General features: G+C 33.6%; 2 protein-coding genes across 3 annotated transcripts; both read right to left on the reverse strand.

Moving 5' to 3' along the window:
- Positions 1-1907: 1907 nt before the first annotated feature.
- LOC128167703 (uncharacterized) lies at positions 1908-10440 on the reverse strand. Of its 2 annotated transcripts, XM_052833574.1 has the most exons (5): positions 10203-10440; positions 5412-5462; positions 4948-5050; positions 4532-4633; positions 1908-3946 (listed from the first exon to the last, which is right to left on the reverse strand). In XM_052833574.1, exons 1-5 carry the CDS (start codon positions 10210-10212, stop codon positions 3583-3585), a joined length of 630 nt encoding a protein of 209 aa, XP_052689534.1. In that variant the 5' UTR covers positions 10213-10440; the 3' UTR covers positions 1908-3582. The 2 variants fall into 2 exon arrangements, with proteins under 2 accessions (XP_052689534.1, XP_052689535.1); XM_052833575.1 differs by lacking the exons at positions 4948-5050; positions 5412-5462.
- A 1419-nt stretch (positions 10441-11859) lies between these two features.
- LOC128167704 (uncharacterized) lies at positions 11860-19958 on the reverse strand. Its single transcript, XM_052833576.1, has 10 exons — positions 19577-19958; positions 17616-17846; positions 17161-17279; positions 16615-16786; positions 16320-16391; positions 15937-16050; positions 15009-15137; positions 14735-14851; positions 14554-14647; positions 11860-13436 (listed from the first exon to the last, which is right to left on the reverse strand). The coding sequence occupies exons 1-10, from the start codon at positions 19665-19667 to the stop codon at positions 12947-12949; spliced, it is 1629 nt and encodes a 542-aa protein (XP_052689536.1). The 5' UTR covers positions 19668-19958; the 3' UTR covers positions 11860-12946.
- Positions 19959-24702: the final 4744 nt, after the last annotated feature.

Genomic DNA, 24702 nt, shown 5'->3' on the forward strand with positions numbered 1-24702 from the left:
AAGCATTTGGGGTTTGATTCAATGAATATTCGTTATCATGTATGAACAGTTTTGTGACATCATCTTTTCTTAAACTGAGTCCAGAAAATATCTTATTGTCTAGTTAATAATAAGTTACATGTAGCTGGTCAATAAGTTTCGACGTAATAGACGGATAGTCGACATAGTGGACTGGATAAACACAAACTTACAGAAACACAAAGAGAGAGAAAAACACAATTACTGGTTCCTCAAATCTCATAAACATTTATCAGCTTTCTCAAGCAAACTGAATAGAGTACCCATGAAATTTGAACTTTACACATCAAAAAACGAAGATAAAAATCATGGCAAATTCAAAAAACATATCTAACGAATTTTAAAACATAAATTGACTCTGCTGGAAGTGCTTAATAAACCTTGTACCTTTGAATTAAATTTGACTGAAGAATGATTTTAAATCAAAAATCAGTGCAACAGTGTTTTAATCCTATAGAATTACACTAATAAATACCGTAGTTTGTACAAAAATAACCGTGGATTTTGAAATTTGCCCACTTTTGCGCATAGTTTTTCATGACACAATGTGGACACAACGAATACATGCTTTTTTTGTTAATCCAAACATGCTCCATCGTCTTGAGAAGTGTTCCTGTTTTCAATATTCAGTTTATTAAGGACTTCCGTTTCCACCGGAAGACCTTATAGTTTTCGTACAGTTTCTTCTTATCAATTAAGGTATTCTGTTTCCAACGGAAGACCTTATTGTTATTGCATTTTTTCTTTTCCCATATTATTATTTTTTTCTTTCACGTTTTCTCAAAAACGCTTCAGCCGATTGTAATGAAACTTTCATTTTATTAACACAAAATTTGTAAGAAATTTGTCGATGAATTGTTTGGTCGTCCTTCCGGTCCCGAAATATTTAAGAATATATGTTATTGCTTGTTCACAATTTTTCTCCAAAAGTGTTAAAGATAGAAATTTCAAATTTTCAGGGATGGTAGAGAGTCTATAGCCGCAGTGTCTCTTGAATATCCGAACGTCGGCCGTCTCTTCCGGTCGTCACTGGAAGGTAATGAAAAACCTTAATTTTTCAATTTTCTTAACTTGAAGCTCACAAAACTTCTGAATATGAGATTTGTTTTTAAATCGATCCATGCATTCACATAAGTCAACATAAGTGATTTTTTTCTAGTTTAAGAAATGAAACAGATGATTGTAGTATCTTTTATTTCAAGATCACTGGGATATATTGAGTCGACGTTAGAATGGGTGTAACAATTATAACTTGATAATACGTTTTCGATAAACCTGAATGTCGAGATAAAGGCTAAAGTGAGCTATAAACAATAATACAATGCTTTGAAAATCCCTAAGCATGCAAGGATCTCGTATGTTTACTCTTTTCTGGGCTTTGGGATGAAAGCAATTAATACCTTTCGACTTTAAATATCTTTAGGATCTGCGGTATCTCTCATAGATGGTTCATAATCTTGTTAATTTCTATAGTTTGTCTATTAAAGTTTTTATAAAACACACTTGTCATTTTCCAAAATTATTCATTTTTTGTTTTTTGGTTTTTTTTTAATATCTCTTCTGGAGCCCATCAACTCAAAACATATACAGGTACAATGTAACTCTCAATAGGTCGAAGTCAACGGGACCGAGGAAAAAGGAAAGAGTTCGAGTTTTCAAGAGTTTGGAATTTTCTGGGTTGACCAATGGGTTTAAAAAATAAAATTAGTCTTACCGGATGTTATGATTAAGCCGTTTATTTAGTGCTGATTGACCTTAAGCACGTGCTTTAAAAACGTTTTCTTTTCAGTTAGATATACAGAACTGGATGTTTTAAAAACTAAATAAAAACAAATATTGAATAAATTCATAATTATTTATTTTATTCATCATAATAAGACCAGATTGCTATGTACTACTGGACTGCGAGACGTCATGTGATAATGAGATAACTAAGTATCACCCACTGTTCCCACTTTACGGGTCCATCTCCCGCTGTAAGCACTTGTTCAGCAATAATCATTATAATGACAATAATTCTGAATGAATGAATGAATGTTTATTTCTCTCAAACCATATCAATGGTACATGAGTTACAAAAACAAAATATTTACAAATGTACAAATGCAGGGTCAAGTTAGGAAGAGAACAGAGTTGAATGAAACGAGCTAATTTGTTTTTAACAAATATGGACAATTCTTTTAATGAATCGATGTCATTGGTATTCATAAAGTTCCCAAATTTATAAGTATTAACATTTGTGGAATATTTTCTTCAATTTATTTGTTGCGGAGTAAAGAAAATGCCTGGCATTCCATAACATTGTGGTATTCGTCACCCAGAGTGTTTTTATTACATAATGAACAAATTATATGACATCTTTCTATGTTATTTCATCTTCCAGTTTCAATAGGTGATTTATGATTACAGGTTAGCATATATATAGCATGATAAGCATAACTTTTACAGTTTTATAGTTCTAAAATTTGACCATGGCTCAATATTATCGTTTCGTCTCAATTAATTTCTCATTTTCATTGCATCTCCAAATTATCGTAAAACGGTTGGTGTTATAGATTAGGTATCGGTATGGTCAATCATCAAACAATTATCATCTTGCAGGACAAGTGTCGCCTGAGTAAACAACCCGTGACACGGGTCCCGGGTCTAACGCCTGGAGCCATTTAAATGACCAAGTATGTGTTAAATTAGGTATAGCGCGTGGAGATACACAGCGACTTCCGGGTATCGAGAGTAAAAAAGCATAGATTATGAATAAAGGGGCTGCAGTTTGACTTCGAGGGATCAAGGGTTTCGAGAGATTAAGATTTCGAGAAATCAAGAGAAAATGTGCTTAGTTATATAGAGAAAAAATCGAGACCCTAGACTCCGAGCGATCAAGAACATCGAGCGATCGAAGGTCGAGCCATCGAGAATGACCTGTACAATTAACAGATTTTCAGTATTTGAGTGAAAGCTATATATGTTTTATCCTTTTCAGACAATGTATATCGTACCATACACAAAAGCTTTCTTTCCTCTATGAGTAATCTAATCTAACAAAGAAAACATTCCGCTGTGTGAGCCACTTATCAAAAGCAAGAAGCCGGTAAGCCCATAGTTAACATGAAGACTCTCACACGTGTCTACCGCTTAAAGGGGTCTCCAATATAGGTTGCTGTTTTACAACGTTCTCTGTCAAACTGGTTCTTTCTTTTCTCTTTGAACGAATTATCAACTGCTTCGGACCAATCACGTTTTCGCGTCGACAACTTGTGTACGTTCTATAATTAGCTTGTCACATCACGTGCTTATGAATATTTCAAAATTGGGGGTTTACTAACGACCTTGTTAGTAAAATAAATTAATTAGAATTTACATTTAATAATCTTAAATATGTTTTATTTAAAAATGTATGATTATTAAAAAGTGTTTAACTGATGTAGCTTAATGGAAGAACGCAACCTTTTCTTTATTTTTAAATTTTTATTTCAAACGGCATATGTATCTTTATGAAAATCAGTATTGTTTAACAATTACTGATGTTGCTGCAGTAAGGGAGAATCTGAGTAATATCTAGCTGCTTTACATGAGTCCGTCAGGGTGCTGATTCTTATTGGTGTGTTTGCTCCGTGTCGTATCGTCTTCACCATTGTCAATCTTCAGCAGCTTCTTCTCGCTCTCTTTGCAACTGAAAGGAGATTGAATCGTCGAACCCGATGCTATTTCGTAATGGTCGCTCGAAGACAGTAAGCTTTGAAGTGCTGTTTGATGCTCATTGTTTCTGTTCATTTCGCTGTTATAAACATTCTCTGAGTATGGTGATTGGTCTGTCGAGACTGACCAGTAGCTAGGTGGCGCTCTTTGATACTCATTGTTTCTGGACAGTTCACTGTAATAAATATTCTGCGTTGCAGTTGTCCTTAACTCTGGCTCAGAAAAGGCATGCCTTTAAAGAATAAATACATCAATATTAATACGTAATTATCCATGAACCGTTTTAGTAGATAAAACTCCACTTTGGTAAAAAATTGAGAGAGAGAGAGAGAGAGAGAGAGTCCGATGATGCTAAAAATGAAATTTGCCACTTCTTTAAATTCTTGTATTTATCTAAAAGAATTACGTGTTTTACTTTATCTATAATTTCACATTCTACACTTGGTTGACAATATAATTCAATATATAATCAGACCTTTTTATTGGTAGCCATATGACTGGGAAGAAACGTTTCAAAGCTAACAAGGCCTATTGCTCCGGCTATTACAAGCCTTAGAAAATCAGATCATTGTTACGGTATTAAGTACACGATATGTAACCTTTTTTCACTTTTGCTTTTATTACAGGAGTGTTCAACATTTGCACATTCAAAATTCAAAATTATTAGCAATTTGTTACGCGTTGTAATAAAGAAAATGAGAAAAAAACCTTCAGAGTAGGGTAAGTTTAAGTCAAAATACAAAGTTAGGTTATTTTCTAAACACATTGTTTGTTGAAATCATACACGGCACTTCTAGAACCGTGGCGTCTTTCATACCCGGCACTTCTAGAACGGTGGTGCCTTCGATCTTGATTAGTTCTTGTCAAATGAATATCCCTTGGTGCAGACATCCTTGGTTCTGGTTCATGCAGGGCATTTCTAAAAAAAATTTACTTCATATTTAAATGAATTTGCATTTTGTTACTTAATACAAATAAAACTTTATTTAATTTATAATCCAATGTTTTTGAAATATTTGTTAATTGATATCTACTTAACAGTTTTCAGAAGAAGGCGTGATAAATTTGAAAAAGTAATTCCAATGAGATATATAAAGTGGTTAATTACAATAAAACATATTTTTTTTTTTAAAAGAAGAAAAATTAGCCTTACACGTGTTATATCGTTAATAAAACAAGTAACAAAACAAAAAATGCTAACATAAGTGAAAGATATAGAATATATAATGCTACCTAAAAATGCTACGTAGATAAACACATCCATTATAACGTCTACACAATACTATTATTAGTATAATTGTCCCTATAACAACTACGAGTCCAATTAAGGAGGAACCTATGAAGAAAATAACAAACTTCCATTGAGACATGAAGAGAAAATTCTATAAATATAATACAAAACTAAATTTGAAACATGTGCAGATTGTTTTCATAAGTTAAAAAAAATCTTTTCCATATTGGTGTATAAAGTGTCTCTAAAATGTCGTAATAAAATATTAAGAGGTTTAGCAGAAATTACTTTAAAAAAAACAAATAAATAACAAATATTTTATTGAATGTATATAAATTGGTTTCAAATTTATTAGAAAGAGGAAAATCTATCCAACCGATGGACTTCTGGTGCATTATTGCGATGAACAAATTTTTGCAAAGATACATGTGACTTAGGTGGTGTTTTGTAATTTTGTATTCCTTACCCGATTCTGATGTTGTCTCTTTATCGGCATCTGGGGAATCTGTCGCTTCAACTAAGCAAACAGTATATATATATATATATATATATATATATATATATATATATATATATATATATATATATATATATATATATATATATATATACATTAATGAATTTTTGTCGTTTAAGATGATTAAAGGAGTTCATGTAGTTCCTTTATATTTTAAGAAAAACACCATACATCGGTGTTTTGATGTTATGTTCTAAATATAAACTATACGACCGTAAGTTCAAAGATATCAAGATATTAACATTTTCAAACATTTTCAAACATGAGATAAAATCTTCAAGTCGAAGAATATTGACATACAAACACGAAAAAAATGCAAACACATCGATATTATATTTCATTATTCAAACTACGATTGAATAAAAAAGATGTTAGTGGATCAAAAAATATTTATAACGTCAATAAAACAATTGGAGAAGGCAGCAGAACTTGCCTGTATGTATATCAATCTTCTTTAATAGAGATATCTAGATAAGGTGAATAAGTTAAGGTGGCTTTCCTTGATTGTTCCAATCGAACGTATGATGATAGTCTGGGTAGAGAACAAGAAGCAGTAAAGCGATAAATTTGCTGAATATGACAATGCCCATTATTTACAACAAGGAATTGAAATCTTCGTCTGTGATTAAACAAGCAAAAGGTTTTCTAAATCAATTTCTTTTCTATTTTTTTTCCAAGAACTGTTTTAAAGCTAGTGTATTTCACATCTACAGCCTAACAACAACTCTAATGGTATTTTTTCCCAGGAGTTAATGCATAGTTTATGTAAATGGATTTCTATTCAGTTATTTGCTACAAATTATTGTAGAGAGGAACATAATTAACATAATTAGCATAATTATGTTGCATGTAAATATATTATCTTGCATGTCACATGATGAAGCTACATATTGATATAAATAAGTTGCATGTCAACATATTTTTCTCGTCTTTTAACATAAATAATTTGCATATTGACATAAAGCATGTACCAAGTTGGAAGACACATTTGGGCAACATTTAAGATTTTTGAGATTTTTTATAATTCTTAATTGATTGCAATTTTCTTGCATGACAGGATAGCTATGTTGCATGTTGACATAGCTATCTTGCATGTCAACAGTAATCATATATTTTTTTTTTTTGCCTCGGACTGGAATGTCTCGACGTCATTGGATGAATAGAGTCACGTGATTGCCTTATAAATTTTTTTAAATGGCGAGCGTCAAAATTTATACGGCAACATGACGGACGTAACGTTATTTAAGCTGATTTTTTACATAAATGTTCAATCATACCTTTGATTTTTAAGCCCCAAAATATTTAGAGTGATCCCCCTTTGCCCGTGACGTAATGTTATGATCCTAAAATATGGCATCAAGGATTGCACAGACGACAGACGAGAAAGGTAAAAAATTAGAGAATTAAGCTATGAATTTAAATATTTTGTATTATCTTTTGTTTGTTTACATATCAAACTTTTGGTCCTCGACAAAACAAATACTTATTAGGTTTGTTACTGACTGTGTAAAGAAATTTGTGGTATCGGTAAAGTCCATAGAAGGCTCGGCTCCGCCTCGCCTTCTATGGACTTTACCGACCCCACAAATTTCTGTACACAGTCAGTAACAAACCTAATAAGTAATATTATTTGATATGACGGATAATACCACAGCCCTTCACATAAAGAGCCAAGAATGGGGTATGTAGTGATTGGTTGTAAAACTTTTGAAATCGTTTAATGAACTTTTCTGAATAACGAACAGTGGTCAAACGAAAAACACAAAACATGAGCAAGGCAAACAAGAACCTCTAAAAGAAATAAGAGGTAGGTTCAGGTGTCATGAAGAAATGAACATCCCCTGCTGACCTGTAGCACCCGCATTGTACTCCTTGTCGTAATCGGGAAAATGTGTACACAATTCGGTGATTAATTAAGGTCTAACAATAAGTATGAAAACAGTCAGTCGGCATTCATTAGTGTGTTTGCTAGCAAGGTCTTTTATTGAACATAGAACTTGCAAAATGATGATTTCAATCGAGATTGTTGATAGTCCTGATTTATCAACTTGTTTGTCAGTAGGTTGCCTCGTTTTAGCTTTAACTGAGTGACAAAAACGTCATATGCAGGTGATGAAGGTATATTGCTACATAAGTAAGGAAAGTTGACGATAGAAAGAATTAATTCAACACTTTAGTTATAAAACTTTGTTGTTAGGTTACGACTAAAGGTTTTTTTCTAGTAAAATATCTAAATATGAAACAATTTACTCAGATATTGTGGTATCTTTTATTTCAAGTTCACTCAGAGATATAGAGTCAACGTATTAATGGAAATAGAAATTCTTAATTGATAATACGTCGTCAATATACCTTAAAATCAAATTGAATGCAACAGCGATGATTTTTTTTCCATGCATAGGCGTCGGAAGCAAATTCAAAGTGGGGGGGCTAGACTAATCCTCAGAAATATTGAGAAAAAAGTAATTCCAAAAATCATGGAAATCCTAATCCGTGGGTGGGGGGGGGGGGGGAGGATACCTATACTTCCAAAAAAAAAAATTACTTACCCAAATTTTTTTCCAAAAATCATGAAATTCCTAATCCGTGGGTGGGGGGGGGGGGGGGGGGGGGGGGCTAGTATGCTTCTGAATCTAACTTCTCAATCTTTCAAGGTAACTTTAGGAACAATAATCTTTCCTACGACAAAAAGTGGGGGGGCTGAACCCTCTATCATGTTATGTTTGTAATGGTTTGGTATAACTTTGCAAAAAAAGTGGGGGTTAAGCCCCCCCTAGCCCCCCCGGTTCCGACGCCTATGCCATGTACATGTTTTTGACTAACTTTTCTTCATATAAATAAATGAACTGGTCTGCTAACAATGCGATGTAATTGATACCCATGGGAAATCAAACAGAATGCTGGAAGACAAACTTTTAAGTATTTTGAAGCATGAATAAAACGTTTTACAGGCACTGAGATGATTCTGATAAATTCTTCATTTGTTTAGAATGATGAAGAAGCAGTAAATAAGTGATGGTTGGAGTTCACTGTACATGTACGTGTAATGTGCATAAAGTCTATAAAATATCCATTCTTCCTTAATTTTTAGTTCACACAAGAGTTTGCTTCCTTTTAACAGGATGATCCTCCTTTCTTTCTGAGAAAAAGTAAATTATAGAACCAATAGAACATCAGAGAACTATACCATTGAAATGAAGTGTGAGGGAAGGAAAAATCAAGTGCTCTGACTATGAATCGTACATGCGAGTTATCATTAATGAGCTTTCTAAATTCATACCGTGCATGTTCCTTCTATCCAAACGAACTTTTTAACAACCAAAATCAAAAATGATACTCAGCAATACTATCATTTATCTCAAGTGTTTTGAAATCTTATCCTTCACTACAAAATCTTTAAGAATGATGTCCTTGCAATGAATACTAATACCTATGTATCTAATTCTCAGAATAAGTCTACGTCGGGGGCTGTGACCTTGTATTCTATGCTTATCTATTCATATATATTAAGACATTTCACCAATAACCAAAAAACGCCCTCAAAAGAGTAACTACTTATACCTTTAGTCTTTCAACACGCGTGATAAGATGTCCGTAAGGTATAACTGAATTTTACCCATTATATAATTATTGAGAAATAAATTAAAAACCAACTTTCATTTTTGATACAACAGCCCGAATTAGCAAAATATGAGAGAAAGGTGGTGGACAGCTTTGGCGAATCCAAGTCAATGGAAGTTTGAATCAAAATATATGCGGGCAATGGAAGAACATTAAATAATTACGTAAAGAGTGAATATATTTACTTGGAACGTATTTAGTGTTACACAGAAATAAGAATTTGACAATTGTTGTCAGAAATTAAATGAGTCAATTTGTTTCTGTAATGCGCAATTTTTAGTTTTAATGGATGGACTCTTGCAAAGTACGACGTCTAGTGAGAAAATTTGATAGAACTTTCCAGAACGGGGTAGCCATAGACGCAGGTTGACAGGAATAAGTTCGTCATGCATCACAAACTGATACCTTGGATAGCTAATCTATGCTTAACTAGAAAACAAACTTAATTTTTAGAAAATGGATTAATTCGATATGTTTTTAGTTTTTATGAAAACTTCCAAGAACGGTTGCCGAGGAACACGGTTAGACTAATTAACGTCAAGGCGGAAAGTGAAGGCCGAATTAACCCTTGTACAGGTTCTTTGTATCTGACAACTTTAGTTTAAAAAATATGCAAATAAAATAAATCCACTGGCGGTTTTTTTTTATTTCACGCATATTTAAATCTAGAGATTGGTAGTAAATCCTATACATTTATTTGTAAACAATGAAGAGATTGTGTTCTACGTCGACCTATATTCAAAAAATGATGTATGCAGAAATCGGGGAAGTTGAGGGAGACATCTTTTTTTTTTACAGGTTTCTGAAATTCTTATTTGGAACAGTGACAAAAAATATAGTAAAATTTGACCTAAAGAACAAAATTAAGAGGATCGAGGCACTATAAACTGACCCACTGGTAAGGAAAGCAATTATAAGAAAAAATGGGACACAATTTATACAATAATGAGTAAAGTGTTAATTCCCGCGCTTGCACGTGATATCATCTAGTAACTTTTATAAGTGACAAATGTATATCTACCATTTAGAGCCCATATTTAATGCAGATAGGCCTAGTGAGTTATAGTAAGGTCAATGACCATGCTTGGTTTTAATTTTAAAGATTAAATTTTAACTTACATGTCAGCATCTTCCGCCAAATTGATTTGATGATATTGTCTTTCAGGAAATCCACACATATATTACAAGCACACAGCAAAACGTTATATTTAAGATATTGAGTTTAACTTGTTTTAAGAAGCAAACTTGTTTCACACTTGACAACTATTATAATGTCAAGAACATTATTGTTTGAGCTATATGAAAATAAATGGAACAGGAAGAAATTTATTCTCTTGTGAGCAGATTTATACAGATAGTGTTTACAGAATAAAGACTGTTGTATTTATGTGTTGTTTTAAGTAATGTCAAAAATATCTTTACCTCAAAACACAAATTCTTTTTGTAAACTTAGTATGAATTTTAACCTCACAACACAGAGTGTCTTAAAAGACATACTAGTACCGTAACATTCTCCGGCCAACATTTACAGTTCTATATTACATTTGTTCTTTCAATCTTTTATTATATCTTAAAAAAATCGGGGTTTTTTTTAATTAAAAACTATATTTAATAAGATTTTTTAAAGTATCATACTTAACCTGTCTCAGATATTTGTGAAGTTGCTTGAGTTTGAATATTAATAGAAAAATATTTACCTGTTTGAATCGCCCTTTCCACCAAGAAAACAACAATTTTAGGGTTTTTACCTTCAATAAAAAGTAATGCATCGTCAAAGAAATTGAATTATTTTACACATATTCCAGAGCTAATCGGAAATGCTATTGAGGATGCACTAATAACTCAATATGTTCCAGCTAAAAAGGGGAGGAAGATGCAGGCACAAAATAATCAATATGCATATTTTGACTTGCAATTGGTTTGAAGGCAATATATATTGAAAATATAATATCACATGGGGAAAAGGTGCCCAACGCATAGCAAATTAAAAAAAACGAACATTGTTCTGTAGTTAATTTTAGACATACAACCCTCTTAATGTGTGCTTGTTCGTTAAAGATACTTTCTATTTGAATTAAAATATTTACGCTTGTGTAACTCATTCAAAGGGCCGGAATTGCAAAACAAAGACAAGTTCACATTAAGTCTCACTTCGCAAAAGAAAATAAATTTCATAAAAAAAAGAAATTAAAAGATATAGACAGGTCATGTTAGGCCAATCTTTTCAAGTCCAATGTTCATTTATTGAAAAAAGTGTCTACATTGATTTATTTAGTTAAAACAAAGGTGTTTTCCATGGTGCACTCGTTACAGTACTAAAACCATTTACATGCCGCAAAGAAAGATTCAGGGTAAAGAAAGTTTTCCTCTACAGCATCCAAATTATCCAATCATTTCAATTCAGCAACAATTTTCAAGAATCTTGTAGGGGTGTAGGGGTGGAAGAAATTATATTTTATCTTTAAAGTTCATATAACTGAGCTGAGAATGCTTTAAATATTTGGTTTTCTTTTTGTCTTGCTAATGCTTGTGTCTAGGTAATACATACAATTCATTTCCCCTATGTTTTTATTGCATAAAGAGTTTACTATACCGAATATTCATGCATTTTGGGTTGATCGAAAACGTACAGTTATTACTCATGTTCTATATGTGTACATGCTTTGCATTGTGTTGACATTAAAACATGACAAATATATGAAAATATTATATAAAATAACATGTGTAGGACTGTTGAACTGTATTTTTCAATGTAAGGTTCAGTGTCTGTCTTCAACTATGTGCCATTTTAAGTCCGTACTTGGTTCAATTAATAAATCAACATATACAACAATTTGGTAAATTGATTTTTTTAATATTCTTTATCAAATATAAGGTACATAAGACGATCTGTTCACAAAAATAAATAATTTCTTGTGCTTTCTACAGTACCTCTATGACAAATGGATAATAAATATGTTCCCATGTTGTGTTTATCCATATATAAATCAACTTAGGTTTAAATTTTATACACTGAACTTCAAAAAGTAAGGTAGTATATCCAATATTTCAGTCAGCATGCGACCCAGTGGAAGATTTATTTGCTGACAAGGTCGTTGTATCGACCACAGAACTTACGAAAATATGACTTCAAACGAAACTGTTTGTAGTCCTACTTTTTTAACTTGTCGGTAGCTTGCCTCGCCTTTGAAACTGTTCATACGAAGAGCATGCCCTTGCGTATCGAATTGACTGTTAGACAAAAACACCATATGCAGGTGATGAAGGTATATTGCTATATAAGTAAGGAAAGTTGACTATAGAAAAATTGAAGACATTGTGTTTATCATAAAGTTTTGTTGTTTGGTAACCATCAATGTCCAATATCTAGATCTGCTAACATTGGGGCACAATTGGTACCCATGGGAATTCCAGCAGATTGTTGGAAGACTTCATTTACAAAAACTACGTATATGTTGTCTATCAGAAACTTAAGCTTATCTTTTTGATATCAGCTTCAGAGTACTTGTGTGTGCAATCAGAATGGTTTTAACTAAAAAAAATTTTTAGATTTCTAATGACAAGGTAAGCATTTTAACGACTTCTATTTTTAATAAAGAAACAACTGTCGATGAGATCAAAAAGCCTAATTTTAATTTGTCACGGGGAAATGGCTGTATAAAGCGTTGAAAAATCGTACGTTTTGATGTTATTGATTTTGGTAAGATTTCTAATAAAGTTTCTAATAATTCTTTAAAGTTTTTAGTATCCACATATGACTCATACCACGTCTGGAGTATATTGTTGTACAGTACTCTTGGAGTTTCTCCTTCACTACTGTAAGAATTTTAGTAAGGAGTAAAGAGAGAGGTTCGGTAGAACATTTACTGGAACCTGCTATAATTTTCATTATTCATTTGTCTTAAGTTTGATTCTTTTGAAACTGTATTATCGTATAAGTTGGCATCATTTCCGGACCCGGTGGTGCTATACACGTGATCTGTTAACTCTTCTGTGATTGGTTTATCCCAAGTGTGGTTGTACACGTCACTGATGGTACCTGGTACCTGACTGTAATCATATTCACTTCCGCTGCAAGCTGTGCTGTACACGTGATCTGATTGTTGCTCTTTCATTGGTTTATCCCAGGTGTGATTGTACACTCCATCGTCATTCACCGGTAGCAGTTTACAGCCCTCGGTCGCTCTGTCTGTTGACTTGGTTATGGGGCCCGATGTTTCATCGTACTCGTTGTTCGTGGACCGGTGACTGCTTATTTGTTGCGCGATGTGATCCTCACTGTTTCGAGTCAACTCGCTGTAATAAACGTTTTCTGTTGCAACGGACTTGGGTTGTGGAGTAGAATGAGCCCGCCTGTAACAGAAGTAAAATAAAATCAAACGTTGAATAAGGCTTCTATTGTGATCATAACTATTTTACAAAGCCTTGTGAAAAAAGTATAGTCTGCTAGAAAATGAATTTAAAAAATATTTTTATGAATTTATCTCAACATGCAATATTAAAGGTTTCATTATGTTTATCTGTGTTCCGTTCAATAAATTTTCCTTTTTCACAGATAGGTGTGGAGGTTTACAGCATTGCAGGAAAAAATCAACTTACATGGGTAACTTCTTCTTTTTCACTGATCTCGCTAAATTCATATCACGAACATTTCAAAAATAAAGTGAGTATTTTCTTTTTTTCCCACGGAAGGAATGAACTTACATTTTTTGTAATGACGAATTCTTAAATATCACGTGATTGTATCATTAAAATAAATACTGATAAGTTCATTTATGTAACAAAATCATGTCAAGGTCATCATCTTTTTTTCGGTTTTAAGGATAAAATATAGAAGCTCCTAACTCGTTAACACATGATTCTTTTTTATTGTCACTTATTTTAAAATTTAAACATAATAACAGTCTAAAACCTTAATCCTTCATTATTATTTTGTATTGATTTAAAAATCTTGAATAACTGTTAAATTGTCAATAAAATGTAAATATTTTTTTTTTGTGCAACTGAATTGTTTAGCAAAATATTGTGATGTTTTATTCGACACATTCGCCCTCCAAAAGAATTAAATGATATCAGAGTAGATATAACATATCTTTTACCCAAATGACAGTTTTTAACTTATTAACAATTTATAAGCCAAGCTTTGCAGTTGTAAGATGGAATAAAAAAATATCGCCATCCCAACATAACGGACATTAGTTATAATATTTTTCTATATTTAACGAAGTTAGAAACCAGACAATACACAATCGAATTTCTTGCAAACCAGAGTAACATGATCAGCAGATGTTTATAAAATAATTCTTACTTATAACTGTATGATAAACAATTAACCCAATGTATGAAACAATGTAAAATCATTATGAAATTGTGAACATGACCATCACAGCAACTGTCTATTAAGGGAACAAGATTATGAAAATTGATGTAATACATGTAAATAGAAAGTCAGACACGAGGGCCACATTACCGTCTCTGTCTCACGATACCGATGCCCGCTACGATCAGGAGAAGCACGGCCCCTCCTACTATTGCTCCTACAATCACCGGAAGTGAGCCAGATTCTACAAAGTAAATCAAATGTTCATTGTGATCTACAGCAACAACTTGGTCGCTACTTGATCAGCCATCACACACTGTCTGATACCCACCATTCTCAGTTACTGAGTACAAGGTTGATACCACAAACGACGACACAGTGCTAGATGGGCGTAGAGGATCTGCAGTCAATGATGACGTCACCATCTGGTGAGTACTTCTCTCTGTGTCTGCAGAAGATTTTGCCAGGTATTATTTCATGAAGAGGGGTTGTTTAGTAAAGATGAATATATTGAGAAAAGAAAATGGTTACAATGTACATGTTATTTTATAGAATTCATATTAGTCGAAAATTATTTTATATTAATTTTAAAAATGATGTTTTACTGTTTGCTTCCCTTCTTTGACAAATAGAAGGAAGTTTGTAGTCACACGGTCTTAGGACCATTTCGTATTTCTTGTTTTGTATTTTTTTCATACTGACACATGCTGATCCGTTCGAAAAGATGGTGGTTCCTGAATCAAATATTGCATAAGAGTTATAAATCATATCAAAATAACATTTAGTTCCCTCAAATATATATTTCAATTTAAACCCATTTAGGGAGCATTTTCATTGTTTAACAATGTGTCTATATGTAACATACATAATATTTTTAACACAACAGGAATGAGTAAGATTATGATGAATCAAAATGTTTACAGTGTCAAGTGGACAATTGCTTCAATTATTTAAAAGCTTAAAGATCGATTTTATACAAAAATGAAACAGCGATTTAACAATTCCAATAAAGAACTGTTACATCATATTTTAAACAAAGCTTTTGTGACGAATACTTATACATTACCTAGAAAGTTAAGAAATATTCTTGTAAAATTTAGAAAAAGCAATCACCGTCTTCCTAAACAGGATGATCGATGGAATAGTACTACGTCAAAAAAGAGTTGCAATCTATGTAAATATCAAAACTGGGGACGAATCTCATTACCTGTTAAATTGTAACGTCTTCAATTATATAAGATTTTAAGCAAGAAAAAACTATGTCCAACCATAATCTGTGATTCTATGTCTATATCAACTCCGTTTTAAAAACAAGAAAACTGTATTTTCATAGATCTGTTCTCCACAAGCAAAATAAGTCAGCTCTGGTCATCCAGACTGTTTGTACTGTGACATCAACAACACCATTTGTATATACACTGTATGTTCATATGTCTTGTACCTCTTGTACCATCTATATGGTTTTGAGATAATACATGAATTGAATTGAAAGTGTCACGTTTGTGTGTCCACCATTCTGTCAGTAGTTCTTACTTTGAGTCCAGCGGATGATACGCCTGCGCAGAAAGCTAGTCCACTGAAACGATCCGCCATTGTTTGATGACATACCCTCAATGATTGCTGTCGTCCATGTACGGCCTGTACTGTCTGTAAAAGATAGGCACTGAATTGAAAGCACACTAGAAATTAAAAAGGTTAACAATGCAAATAAATTTATATGATTGTCACGAATATGTCAACACCGTTAACTTAAAATGTATAATAAATCAGCAAATACATTATCAAAATAATTCTACATAACGTGCATAAAATTTGAGCAACTATATATATTTAGTATACATATAATGAAATTCCTGATACACTAGAGCAACAACAATTCATTTCTATTTAATGCACATTTAAGCCTTATGAGGTACCTGCTGTGTCACATGGGTAGGTTCTGACGTCATCAGAGGTATTAATCCTCAAGCACTCGTCCAGAGAGTTCTCTGTAAAGATCAACGGTTTAAATACGACTTTTTACTCTTATACCACACAGACGCTTGTTTCTGTAATAAAAGGTTCCCCTTTTGTATTAAAATAACAATTAAAAATATACTATTGTGTATACTTTATCAGAAAAACAAATGCTTGTGTTATAGCTTTAAGTGTCTTTAAAATCAATATACATCAATAGGATCTACAATTAAGATTGAATAAATATGTTTGTACCTTTAATATCAAAGGAGCCGTAATATATTTTGTACATTGCAATCTGGGGATAGTAACTTTCCACTGTATTGGTTCCAATGACGTCACTTTGAAAGACACTAGATGTAGTCAATCTACAGGTTCTGTTAAGAAACCCTTTTTCCATTTTTTCGGGACAGAAGCAATGTGTGTCCTTTAAATAATAATGTTGTTTAGAATTCATGTACAATTAATCAGATTTAAAAAATATGTCTTACACTCCTCTGCTGCTAATGTTTATGGTGGCATATCTCTGCCCCATATGTGAAAGTTATTTTTCTATCAAATATGTCGACATGCATGATAAATATGTTAACAGGCAACATAGTATGTCAACATGCAACATAACTATGTTGACATGCAAGAAAATTGCAATCAAATCTGAATTATAAAAATTCTCCGTAATAAATGTTGAATAAAGACAACTTTCTATACCTTTATTTTTGAATTATATCGTTTAAAGATGACCGTCAACTCTCCAATTATCTTACTTTAAAAATGTGTTGTCATCTTCTTTTTTATACTCACGTTGACTCCAAAATGGCTCTTACACTGTAAGTAACAATCAGCCACAGGACCGATAACCATGGAGAGACTCGTCAACGTACGTATATAACCATTGTCAATTGGCATATAAACATGACATCCTGAAACCGCAAAAAGGAATGTCACAATAAAAATAATGCCTGTTTGGGAGGGTGACAGTTAAAATTGACACCCTGAGAAAACATTGTCAACCTTACGAAGCAGGAGGTGTGTTGCTAACGCTGAGGGTAATAAAACGGATTGTAAATTGCGTCTATACGAGTAAGATTTCAGTATTAAAAAAAAAAGTATCATAATATACATTAAATATACTACAATTTCGCCTCAACGAGCCACATACACCTTGCACAGTGATTATAACTCTCTGTCTGTCTGTCTGTCTGTCTCTCTCTCTCTCTCTCTCTCTCTACATCTCTCTCTCTGTTTTATTCCATTACCTAAGAGTTCAAACCATGGAGTGAAAGTTGAGGTGGCTCCTATCCAATATAGATCCTCTGGGCTAGGTGTGATGGTTGCTTTGGGGCGATTGTGTCGAAAAAACGTAATATCCTGGTCGCTGGCCACATAGGATGGAGCCTTATCAGAGCCAAACAGGTTACAGGACTGAGAGGCATTATCCCACGTCCTCCTGGTCTGTTCTACGTGGAGATCTCTTAGTTCGTCGTTTTCTGCATAATTATTAAAATCATTTGAAACTGTAATACCAAGAATTTGCTGCATGTTGATAATATATTTTCAAAAAAATGGATCAACAGATCACATTGTCTGTATATTTTAGAGTGATCGTTCTGAGAAATATCTCACAAATGCTGTTATCGTAAACTTTTTAAATTTGATGGTGGAAACACGAAATATGTATTATTACAAAGGACACTGATTGCAATTTCGAGTACATTTGGCTATGAAAATGTAACTGGTTTATGTATAAAAGAGAGAAAAATGCTTTTAAAAAATTTCTTCTACTAACATATGTATTTCATTTAAGATTTCAGATATTAGCACATCAGTAAGTGTCTATATGTTAGAAATGTTATACAAATAACAATCATTACTGTACTGCTAATTTTCATTTTACCTCTATAAACGTTTTATAACAGTTAAAATTCACATAAAGGGTTTATTCTCTGCTGCTTGTCAACTGCACCCCATTTTCCCCGGAATTATCAGAGCTAATGAATTAATATAGTAAAAAAAATTACAATATTCATTTAAACCATTTCCTTTAGCAAATACACACCCCATTATTTGGTAGAAAAATGAACATCAGATTGATATATCTGCGAAAGCGTTTGTTGACGATGCAGGAATATAATTTATAAAAATATAAAATTTTAAAAAACTGGGAGGGGGTTGTGTGGTAGGAGTTAACGTACCCCACCCCTCCCGAAAAAATCCTGGATCAGCTCCTAAAACGAGAGAGAGAGAGAGAGAGAGAGAGAGAGAGAGAGAGAGAAATTATGTTTTAGGGATAATGATTATGTTCCAGGTGTGATAAACCTCCTAAATATTTCTTTTGATAATGTGTCACCAATCATGTAACATAACAATGATCAACATTTTTAATGTTACCGTTAATGGTGTCCTCTTTCATACATTATAGGACACGTTAAAAAGAATTTCTTTTCATTCTCACTTCTTTGTTTACTTTTTAAATTTCAAATTCAAATTATTCTGATACATCTCTAAAAAAGAATCATTTCTTTCCTTAAATTCTAAAGAAATGCTTCATTTCATTTTATTCTCTAGCAATTGTTTTTCTTTTTTAGACAAAACTTAAATAGTAAAGGGAGAGGGGTATTGGCACGCGAATCAAGACTTTTAAGGGTCCATTGAAATGGATCCATTGTGGTACAATTATTATATTAAGTTCGCTTGTTTTACACACATGGATTATCAGTATTATGAATTTGAGGATGGTTCTAAAAAAATTCTGGTTTAATTGTCGTAGGAAAAAAAGAAGAATCTTTGGAAGTTTTCTTAAATATGCCTGCTGCATGATTCATATCAGAAATTTCAACAGGCACAAAACTAGCTGAGTCACTACCAGGTAGTAAAATGCTGATTTTGTTTGACGTGACCCTTTAAACAAACACAATATCTTCCTCTATCACTCGTTTAAAATCCGACATATTATCTTTCAATTCATCTAATTTGGATTTCACATGGTAAATATCAATACTAAACAATCTTTATTACATTAAATTTTGATGATGTTGAAATTATGTGTATAATAATCAGGAAATTAACTAAGTTTTGTCCGTATCAGCCTACTTCACAAACCACTCCGATACATATGTTCTTTATACATTTTGATGCGTATTGCTGAGATTGTTGTTATGATAATGTGCCAGTACTTCATAGTACCATCGTGTAAAGATACCTTAAAAGGTTGACTTACCTTTTCTGGCAAATACCGACGCATAATGGCCATGTGGGTACAAGATTGAGAGCAGGAACAGAAGACCTCCGCTCAGTCTGACAGACCCCATTACTAGTAGGAATTTAAATGTCCGCCTCAGAATGTCGATTTGTGGGATTCCCTACACTAAACACGACCATTAACAATTAGCCATCTCTCTTAGGTTTGCTTACATTATGTAACTTCAATTGGCAGATTCAGATGGGTTAATTGCGGAAATGTGCGAATATAGAAACAGTTTGTGAGCAATATTCATCGTTTGCAAGCTAAACCTGAAGATGATCCAACAATATCAAAGGACATTTTGTCATATAATAAACTATGAATTTTTACTGCAACCAGAGACATAAATAACATTGTTATCTATGTCTCTGCTGCAACCCGATAAATTCAAAATTTGCAGCATTACAATTTGATGGCTAAATGGCACATGTCTCTCTAATTAGCACTTGAAATTCCGAAAGAACAAGCTGTCAGCTTTTCTTTTAATCTACAATTAAGTAATTTTTAGACGATGGCTATAAATAGCCACGGTCTATTGCAAGGTCCTGACTGGAAGAGTATTTCTCACGGGGACCCTAGCGGATTAGGAACGGTAACACTGTTAGGTATGCCCGTCTTATAGGCAATGCTTTACCTATGTGTCGATTTCAGTTTTGGGAACTAATTTACATTTTATCAGATATTTTAAGCATTATAGCTGCTAATTATTTTGTACATACATTTAAATACTGTATGGAATTGTGTTTTATTTTTCATGAGCCGTTAACCTCTCTGCTTATGCGTATTGATAAAAACTGTCAGCTGTGAGTTTAAGTCTTGTATCAGGACTGCAAAAACTGTATTACTGCGATAATTGACCAAGAGTTCTTACAATAATCGTTTCTTGTTTTTGATTTTTTATAGTGTAAACAAATGTCAGAAACACACCATTTAAACAGGTTTGCAATTTTAGTCTTCAGCAATTATGCTTCATCGATAAATTCAATCATTTTCAATGTATCAATGTAAGTTGAGGCAGTATTTATTTTGTTGTAGCATATTCCAAAGAATTTATAACAGACACTAATAATGAATATTATCATATTAATATTATCATTTTATTAAACTTCACCCGATTAATGGCACACTTGTCTTCTACAAGTGTGCATGTGTTTTCAAACATACAAGAGCTTGAAATTTTCGACACAAACATGTTCAATTTTGGACTGGACTGTTACTACTGACGTTGACGCTTTACACTGACTTTCTCACAAACACGCTAATCGACCTTGGATTGTAAAATTAATATTCACGTGCAAATTGAATCGCCATTTTACACACTTTTACATGTATACATGTGTGAACAAAGCACACTTCGTCATTTTAAATTACGGAGCTGGTGACGATGTTTCAAAGATTTTCAGTACAGATTTGTTGTAAGCAAATAAAGGATCGAAGACACATGCTATAAAACGTCTTGTAACAGTATTTCACGGCGTGTCAACCCGTGTATCTCCATTTTGCAGCAAGCGCTAGCTTTTCGTGAGGAAAATTAATCGGTTCAACTCATGCAATATTCCTATACATGTATGGTACATTGTAACGTAAAATATATTTGTTCAATAAGCAGTTTCTGACGAATTTCGTCACAATAAGCCGAATAACGTAATTCGATGACCGAAGTAAAATCTTTGAGCCCGCACTTGCTTTTTAACCGGGTTTTCCAACGGAAAAATGGTGAAAATGGCGGGCGGGCGGCTGCCAAAAGGGTACCCTCATTGTACGGATAACTCCTACAGTTTTCAAAATAAGAAGTTGTTCTTTTGCAGATCAGTTGAACATATATCAGAGGTGTGCATATTGCTAGCATTTTTATTTCTGATAATTTATGAAAAAAAATACCAGCTTTTTAACTTAGAAATTTTTTGGCAAAATATTGCATATAGGGTTCTCCATTTTTCAATAGGTAGTGTTTATCAATTCAGGGTTGACATGGATTATTGATACAGTTCATATAAAAGAAAACCCGGTTTGCTGTCACATTGACAGCTTTTCACTTGTTCTGGTTTGTTTTTGTTTTTGATTCTTTTGGTTTTTGTTAAAACTGTTACATGTACGTAAATATCGCCCCGTTTATTCTCAAATAAACTCTGTAATTTTTAACTCGTGAGTACAACTTTATCATGAGCTTTCTTCAACATTTGTTTCCATGTGTTAGCATCATGTTCTCAACATGCTTTGATGAATGGGTGGGTCTATATGCGAATTGCAATTGAAATACACATCGCAGTTAAATATGTAGATAGTGTAATCACTCAACGCAATGCTAGAATGTGCTTCAAGACGACTTTAGTATTCTGCTGAGCTACAGAACTGTAGAATTCCGGAAATAATGCCGGGATTTGCGAACCCTAGATCTATTGTTTAGTACATGCAAAGAATAAAATCAAATTTATATACACAGCTGTAGCGCTCAGAAAAAAGTGCGTTCAACTTATTTATGTTTGTTTTTTTCTGTTTTTTAAAAACTAGTTTTCCTTACTTATCCTGTTGAAACATTAGATTTAATTTACCACTACTGTTTTATACGTGTGACTTGGAGAAATTGAAAAGATCCCTGAAAACATTATTTATTTCTTTGCTCATTTTGCTTAAATCTGGTGCGGAATAGTAAACCCATATTGCCATTAGTTTTATGAATGGGGAAAAGGTCAAGGATTAAATGGCTTTGGAAATCAACATGTATAATTATAAACAGTTTAAATCTTGGTCAATATCCTTTGAGTCCTTTATTGATAAAGAAGACATACCTTTGTATACAACTGATCTTAAGGTCATGGGTCAAACTTTATTACGAAGTCCCTTTTGCTTGTACGCTCTTATTATGGACATATCCAATAAACAGTATTGATTTACTGCAAAAAATCAAATCGGATGCACATTTGAAGACCTCGTAAAAATTATACATATAAACATATAAACTTAATGTATACCTAAAAACTCCTGACAATAACCAGAATTTTTTAAAAAATGAAAATAAAGGAAAAGATTCTTCAAAAAATCGCAAATTAAATGCAAGTTTAAAAAAAATATGTGCTTTCCAAACAAAGGAACTGATTCGAAGTCGAAGATGAAATATTGATTGACTATGCGGTTTCATGATGACGTGCATTCCAAAAGCATTTTCCGGTTTTATCAAACAGGTTCTTGTAAACTCATTCCGTTTTCTATACACCTACATATATCAACTGGCTATGGGTACAAAAGCAAATGTGTTGGTCCACGAGACTGCATTTTTCTCCAGGAAAACAATTGAGGGAAATGCTGTCGTGAGGGACAATTAACATACATGTACTACGTGTATGCCCAAATAGTTAGTAAAAACTCGATAAATATTTAACAAACCAAAGCTTTATTTGTTCTCGTTACTTTTGAGAAATCTACAATATCTTTAAATAGTCCAAAACACACTTTTCAAAGTGTTTACCCCTTTGCGGGGTTAACCCAAAGGTCAAATAAAAAAAACCCCAAATTTCCCTTCTTTATACAATCAAATTCTTTGGCGTACTGTGATGAAATCGCTTTGAATTTTATTTATTTTTTCTCTATGTGGTGGCAACCCATATATCGACAAAATACACACTGAAAACGGATTTTAATTTAAAATGATATAAATACAAACATATAGATACAAACTTCTATTTCACAAAGGCTACTGTGATAAATTACGGATTTTCCGCTAAAAACGACGGCCAACAAACGTAGCTTTTGTGAAGTGCGGATTGAGATTACAACTACGATTTCCACACAATTATCCATGTAGGAAACTCACGACCAGTTGTGCCTGTAAAGACCCTGTCACACCAAGCTGCGTCCCCACGACGTGTTTACAGCGTTGTAAAACTCATGGAATCGCCGTAGGATCGCAAGTAAAATTTAGAAAAATGAACAGTTTTATTTGAAAATTTTACAAGTGGAGATGTTACGGCGTCCTGACGGCGACTCCACGGAGTTCTACTTGGCGATTAACTGCGCTCTCACTGAGAAAGCTCATGACGTGCTAGGAGATTTTACCGCGCGTCCACGGCGTGCTCTGCGCGCTGACTGCGCTCACAAGACGTTCTTTACTTCTTGGTAGGATAATATTTATTTGTACAATTGTATGGGAAACAAATAAGAATTTACAACTAGTAAATAAATAATTAAAAAATTGTTTTGATTTTATGAAAATGTAAATTGTAATTGAAACATAGTTACTTCTAAACAATTTGTGAATGACTGGGGTTAAATTCTTAGTAGTCAGGTCTACAAAAAAGATCCGTTATTAGTTGTTAGAAAACATAGAAAAAATGTGAAAACACCAGAACCAAATGGCATGAATTTCACCTACGTCCATTGATAGGTCTTGGAATATTAACAAATGCTACTTTTTACATATTCATCTACATCCAGTTTGATAATTATTACATCGCTTGCTATTGTACCACAGCCATTGTTCGAGTTTTCGTGGTCTTGATGACAACGCACTAGAAACGCCGTGGGAGCGCGGTATAAACGCAGAAGAAACGTCACGAGAGCGCGATGAACGCAGCAACAGCTCTTTGGGGTCGCTGTTTCAACGCAGCCAAATGGAAAACAATTTGTTCAAACGCTGTGGATGCGCAGTGAGAGCGCGATAGAGACGCAGTGAGATCCCAAAGGACTCCGTGAGGTCTCCGTGCAAGCGCAACTGACTTATCACTGCGTCTACACTGCGATTACCTGCGTTCCTTGAGTGCGCCGACGGAGCTCTCGAGGCGCTGTTGGAGATCTTACGGCGCTGTCATGGCGACCTAACTTCGCTTCTACGGCGTGTTTATCAGAACGCCGAGCCACGGCGCGTACTTTGTGCATGTTCAAAGTGCGCGCCGTCGCATGGCGTTCTTAAATGTTCAAGGCGATCCCACCGCGACGGACGAAGATGCCGTTGCGTTTTTACGGCGCTGTCGGAGACTCTACTGCGTTTACCTTGGCGTTTTACATTATTTAAGGACGCAGTGGGATCGCCGTGAGGACGCAGCTCCGGTGTGACAGGGGTTTAAACGTTAAGTACTAGTACATGTATGCGATACTGACCCCAGGTT

The sequence above is a fragment of the Crassostrea angulata genome, chromosome 10, assembly GCF_025612915.1.
Source record: "Crassostrea angulata isolate pt1a10 chromosome 10, ASM2561291v2, whole genome shotgun sequence".
NCBI classification, from domain to species: domain Eukaryota; kingdom Metazoa; phylum Mollusca; class Bivalvia; order Ostreida; family Ostreidae; genus Magallana; species Magallana angulata.

Excerpts from the sequence above, each read along its gene's own strand:
- LOC128167704 (XM_052833576.1), bottom strand. The coding sequence starts at position 19,667 with ATGGGGTCTGTCAGACTGAGCGGAGGTCTTCTGTTCCTGCTCTCAATC. Across the intron at positions 14,852-15,008 it reads TCAAAGAAGGGAAGCAAACA|ACACAGAGAGAAGTACTCAC; the intron begins GTAAAACATCAT and ends AATCTTCTGCAG. Across the intron at positions 14,648-14,734 it reads GTACTCAGTAACTGAGAATG|AATCTGGCTCACTTCCGGTG; the intron begins GTGGGTATCAGA and ends TTTACTTTGTAG.
- LOC128167703 (XM_052833574.1), bottom strand. Across the intron at positions 5,051-5,411 it reads AGAGACAACATCAGAATCGG|GTTCCTCCTTAATTGGACTC; the intron begins GTAAGGAATACA and ends TTTTCTTCATAG. Across the intron at positions 3,947-4,531 it reads CACCGTTCTAGAAGTGCCGG|GCATGCCTTTTCTGAGCCAG; the intron begins GTATGAAAGACG and ends TATTCTTTAAAG.